General features: G+C 41.8%; 1 protein-coding gene across 1 annotated transcript; it reads right to left on the bottom strand.

Annotated features, from left to right (window-relative positions):
* Positions 1-331: 331 nt before the first annotated feature.
* On the bottom strand, positions 332-4,508 carry LOC115661574 (cysteine-rich receptor-like protein kinase 15). Its single transcript, XM_030583817.2, has 7 exons — positions 3,584-4,508; positions 2,555-2,695; positions 2,334-2,455; positions 1,745-1,955; positions 1,365-1,602; positions 1,044-1,194; positions 332-792 (listed from the first exon to the last, which is right to left on the bottom strand). The coding sequence occupies exons 1-7, from the start codon at positions 4,452-4,454 to the stop codon at positions 496-498; spliced, it is 2,031 nt and encodes a 676-aa protein (XP_030439677.2). The 5' UTR covers positions 4,455-4,508; the 3' UTR covers positions 332-495.
* Positions 4,509-4,834: the final 326 nt, after the last annotated feature.

Raw genomic sequence — 4,834 nt, 5'->3', positions numbered from 1 at the left:
TCCCTTCTAAGATCTCATATCTTGTCGGAAAACCTTTGCCCAACTCCAAGGTACGCTCTGTCAACTGCTGATGCCGTGTTGGCTCCTATGCCACTAGCTATGCCCTGCTTGGTCCCCCAGTGGTGGAGAAGGTTCCGTAGTGCGTCATGAGCACCAGGCTAAGTGCCTAGTGAGCAACTGAAGGAAACTGATGACTTGAAGATGAAAGCACACAGTCGAGAAATAGAAATGTTGGCTCCTATGCCGCTAGCTATGCCCTGCTTGGTCCCCCAGTGGTGGAGAAGGTTCCGTAGTGCGTCATGAGCACCAGGCTAAGTGGCTAGTGAGCAACTCAAGGAAAATGATGACTTAAAGATGAAAGCACACAGTCGAGAAATAGAAAGTCATACATAGGACTCTAGACTAATAGAAGCTGCTCATTGTTCATTAGTGGTATCCACGGAAGACCAAGCATTTCAAGGCCTATGAAGCTATTACATAAAACAATTAATTGTATCATCGGGGGTATGCTTCCGTAATTGTCACTCCGTTGACAGATTGGTGTATCGATCTACTAATGGATTGATCTCTACTTCGAGGGAAGAAGGCCGGACGTCGAGGCTGTGGCATAGCGACGGGCTGGCTGCTGAGCATGTGAAGTACTGTCGTCATGGTGGGTCTATCAATCGGATCTTCCTGAACACATAGTAAGCTAATGTGCAGGCATCTCAGCACTTCATCTCTTGAATCCAAGTCCAGGATGGCTAGGTCCAAAACTTTCAATGGCGTCCCGTCTCTCCAGTGTCTCCATGCCTGTTTACAATCCATTAGAAAGAAAACACCCTCGGTAAATTGTACCATTAACTCAATGAAGTATACAATTAGTATTAGACAACTTATGTCAAGCAAAGTCGCAATACTGAAGTCATGTTAGTTTGGACAGAGCAAAGTGTACACGGACTTCTTGTACCGGAATTTTGGCCAAACTCAGTCGAAATACCAGACACTGCAGTGTGACATTTACATAAATAAACTAGTTAGTGATAATTGTATAGGCAACTTACATAGCTAGCTAGATCTTCACCCCCTTCTGATCGGCAGAAATAATCAATCTTCTTCCCGATAATGATCTCTAGAAGTAGGATGCCGAAACTATAGATATCGGATTTTACAGAGAATTTCCCATGCCTAGCATACTCCGGAGGCATGTAACCGCTGCAAATAAAAAAAACAAATCGATATAACGCACGTGCCTAAAATAGAGGACACAACAATTCAATCTAAGTGTACTCGAATTGATGCAAGCGTACGAAGTAAATTTTATGAGAAGACATCTCTTGACATGACCAAATGATCAGCCAATGTAATGACAATTTAAAACTTACAGAGTCCCCACAATTTTATTAGTGCTTGCATGAGTTTGATCAACTCCAAAAATCCTAGCTGTGCCAAAATCTGAAATCTTTGGGTTCATGCCACTGTCTAACAAGACATTGCTTGCTTTTAGGTCACGATGAATGATCCGAAGTTGGGAATCTTCATGTAGATAGAGCATTCCTCGAGCTATTCCCCGTGCTATCTTATAACGTGTTAACCAATCCAATTGCATACTTTTCTCAGGATCTGCATAATTAAAGATTTGTTTGCAGTTTAGAAATTGGTCTAGCTTGCTAAGATCATATACCTATTTTGAAATGCAATTTCATCGTTTTATGAGCAAGAAGACAACATATTAGAAGACACTTGCATACTCAACTTAACTTACCATATAAAAAGTAGTCTAGACTTTTGTTTGGCACAAATTCATAAACAAGTAGCTTTTCTTCTCCCTCCAAACAATATCCGAGTAGTCGCACAAGATTTCGATGCTGAAGCTTTGCGACCAACATAACTTCATTTTTAAATTCTTCAGCAACTTGTCTTGAGCTCTGAGATAACCTCTTCACAGCTATATCTTGCCCATTAGGAAGTCTCCCCTGAAATGATTGCATTTTTTGCTTAGTTACTCGATCATCTTCATATCGAAAGCTTCCCAAATATCTAAAGTATTTTAAGATGCAGTTGTGAAAATGTTGCTGAAACGAAGAGCTACGTTGGATAATTGGTATGGTACAGAACGATCAATATCTAGTTGACTCATTACAAAATTACTAAAAGCTATTGAGCGAAGTTGAGTTGGACAAGATATGTTATGGGTTTGAAGGTTTCTCCATAATGGACCTCTTCACGTGTAGTACTAGACTACTGCTGCACATTCCACCAGAAGATCTTTCGTTTCAGTTAGTTTCCTTTTCTTTTGACAATAGGCTTCTGACTAAATATAAGCGGTTCTTGATGTATTGAACTAAAAATACCTGGAAAACTTCACCGAATCCGCCTTCACCCAACTTGTTTAGATGAGAAAAATTCTTTGTAGCAGCTTGTATTATAGCTAAATCATATTGCAAGGGTTCCTCGTTTGTAATTTTATTCATGCCTACATGATGAAACAACACGAGACTGGTCATTTCAATGAAAGCATAGAACTTATCCAAGCCACGGACACAATGTTTTCAACACGAACGTAGTCAATTACCGGCTTCTTCTTGGACGAGCTCATGGGTCTTTGTCGCTTTCCTCCGAACGAAACAACAAGCAAGAGAGAGAAACACCATAAGTACGCCAACAGAAACTGCAATGGCAGTGATTCTTATCACTGTGGATTTATTGCTTCTTCCTGCATATGGAGGATTATGCTTTCAGTTGTGGTGATAGCTTTAGTATGTTTTGAAGATATTTTCCAAATGGGAAAAGTGTTTCTTTTGCTCTGAATAAAGACACACTGATTTATCGCCCTCTAAGTCCTATATGGATGCATCAAATGGATGGGTAACCAAAGGTGATTTGATTGATGGATGGCTAAAATCGATTCACAATATATAAACGATTTGAGAATTTCATTGTCACTTGATTCGTCTACAGCTTGATCTGACACGAAAAATTTAAGTAATGCATAATTACAAATAAAGTTTATTCGGTAAATGATATGATATAAGTATCTAAATAAGTAGATCACATCTAAGTATCAAATATGAGTCCAACAAATTACTTTGTAAATCAAATTATAAGTGAGATTTAATTTCCCGTGCATTGTTCTAATAAAAATACGTTCAATAGCCACCTTAAAAGTGCTCTTGCCACTCAAAGTCAACTTTCACTTTGAGTAGAATCCACCGATGGCAAATTGCTGCCAGTCCCTTGGGGTCCACTCATGCCCGTGTTTAGCGGAAACCGTATGCATCCCACTCGCTCGTGACTTGACTTTAAGATGGCACTTTTCGAGAAAATATTAATATAAAATCGATATATGCAAGTGAATATTATCATAAACCTTAAATGTGTGGTATTATAATAAAATTTACATCATCAATGACTATGATTATGTTGACGTAGATAGACTAAGTCTATATTTTTCTTTTGTCCTATTAAGCGAAATTAAATTGACGATGTTATCACACATTCACTTGTAAAAGAAAATTGACTATTTCCCAAGCCAAAAAACAGCTATTTTAATTTCTAATATTGCTGGAAAGAGTGGGAAATTCTTCAAAAAAAAACTGGGTACCTTTAGGTCCAGTTGCCGGAGCAGGGGCAGAAGGAAGCTGGACCGGTGGTGGCGTCCCCACGGTCGCCACAGTCACCAACGCGGCGGCGTTGTAAAAGGGATACACCTCAAACCTCACGTTGCAGCTTGGGCTCAACACCCTTCCTCCTGGCGTATCCTGATGGAGACGTGCGATCGCCGACCGGAGGCATGCGCCACAGTCCGATGCTGTCAAGTCGGGCGTGCACTCTGCGAGCGTGTAAAGCCGTTGCGAGCCCCCAAGCTCTGCCTCCGCAGCGGCCACTTTCTTCCCCGATACGATGCTCGGGGCCGTACGCACTACACAGTCCAGGGTCTGCCCCATGAGTTGCACGAACCGAGATCGGTCGTTTGTGATGTTCAAGCCGTTCACCTTTATCGACACGGGGACTTGTTGCATAACCGAGTAAATGGGCTCATTCGAGTACCTCAACATGCATATATCATACCAGATGATGGAGGTTTTTTCGCCGGGGCATTGCCGGATGATATCTTTGGCCGTGTTGGCTACGCAGTCGCTGCAAGTCGCGGTGTCGATGTCTCCACGGCAGAGGAAGATCCCGTAGGTCTGGTCTGGCCGGTATTTGCCAGCAGTGGCATTGGCGAACCCGCTACTTCCACTGATGTTGTTGCCGGCGGAATCGGCGGCAGTGGAAAGTGACGAGAGGAGATTGTTGAGGTTTTTCTGGTAGGTGGAATTAGGAAGGAAAGGTTTGGTGTCGGGGCAATAGTTGCCGACGAAAATGGGTGCCGCTTCACTGATGTGAGAGATGCTGATGAGCCAATTGATGGAGAAGAGGAGACGGAGGGAGATGGTGAAGGAAGAGCTCATGTTCAGATGGATACACTGCATTTGGCTTTAATTGGTTCTTGAGATTTTCTTGGAGTCTATCTTTTTAGTCATTATAAGCTTGTATAAAAGTCCACTTTTGGTCCTTAAATTTGTATTTTTCTCTCAATCGAGTCCGTCAACTTTTGAATTGTCTAATCAAATTCTTGATCTCACATATATTTTTCTATTCAAGCCCCTCCTCCCCTTAAGTACTAATTCTCAAGGTCAATGGAATAACTTGGACAATCTCCTTCACTTTTTGGTGCGAGTTCGTCTCAGCTAGTCACGAGCTGGTACAGTTGATATCACACGTGGACTTTTATGGGACCATCGCAAAATAAACATTTGGTCAAGTGAGTACAAGGGTATACAGGAGCTGGGACGGATACAGAAACAAAGTA

The sequence above is a fragment of the Syzygium oleosum genome, unplaced genomic scaffold (genome assembly GCF_021117445.2).
Source record: "Syzygium oleosum isolate NSW1041296 unplaced genomic scaffold, Sole_v2.1 Sole_v2.11, whole genome shotgun sequence".
Taxonomy (NCBI): domain Eukaryota; kingdom Viridiplantae; phylum Streptophyta; class Magnoliopsida; order Myrtales; family Myrtaceae; genus Syzygium; species Syzygium oleosum.
This window is presented reverse-complemented; position numbering and strand designations above follow the sequence as displayed.

Bases quoted from the DNA above. Each gene is read 5' to 3' on its own strand.
- LOC115661574 (XM_030583817.2), bottom strand. From the start codon at position 4,454: ATGCAGTGTATCCATCTGAACATGAGCTCTTCCTTCACCATCTCCCTC. The intron at 2,456-2,554 runs GTAATTGACTAC...TTCATCATGTAG, and splicing joins GCTCGTCCAAGAAGAAGCCG to GCATGAATAAAATTACAAAC. The intron at 1,956-2,333 runs GTATTTTTAGTT...CAATCATTTCAG, and splicing joins GATTCGGTGAAGTTTTCCAG to GGGAGACTTCCTAATGGGCA.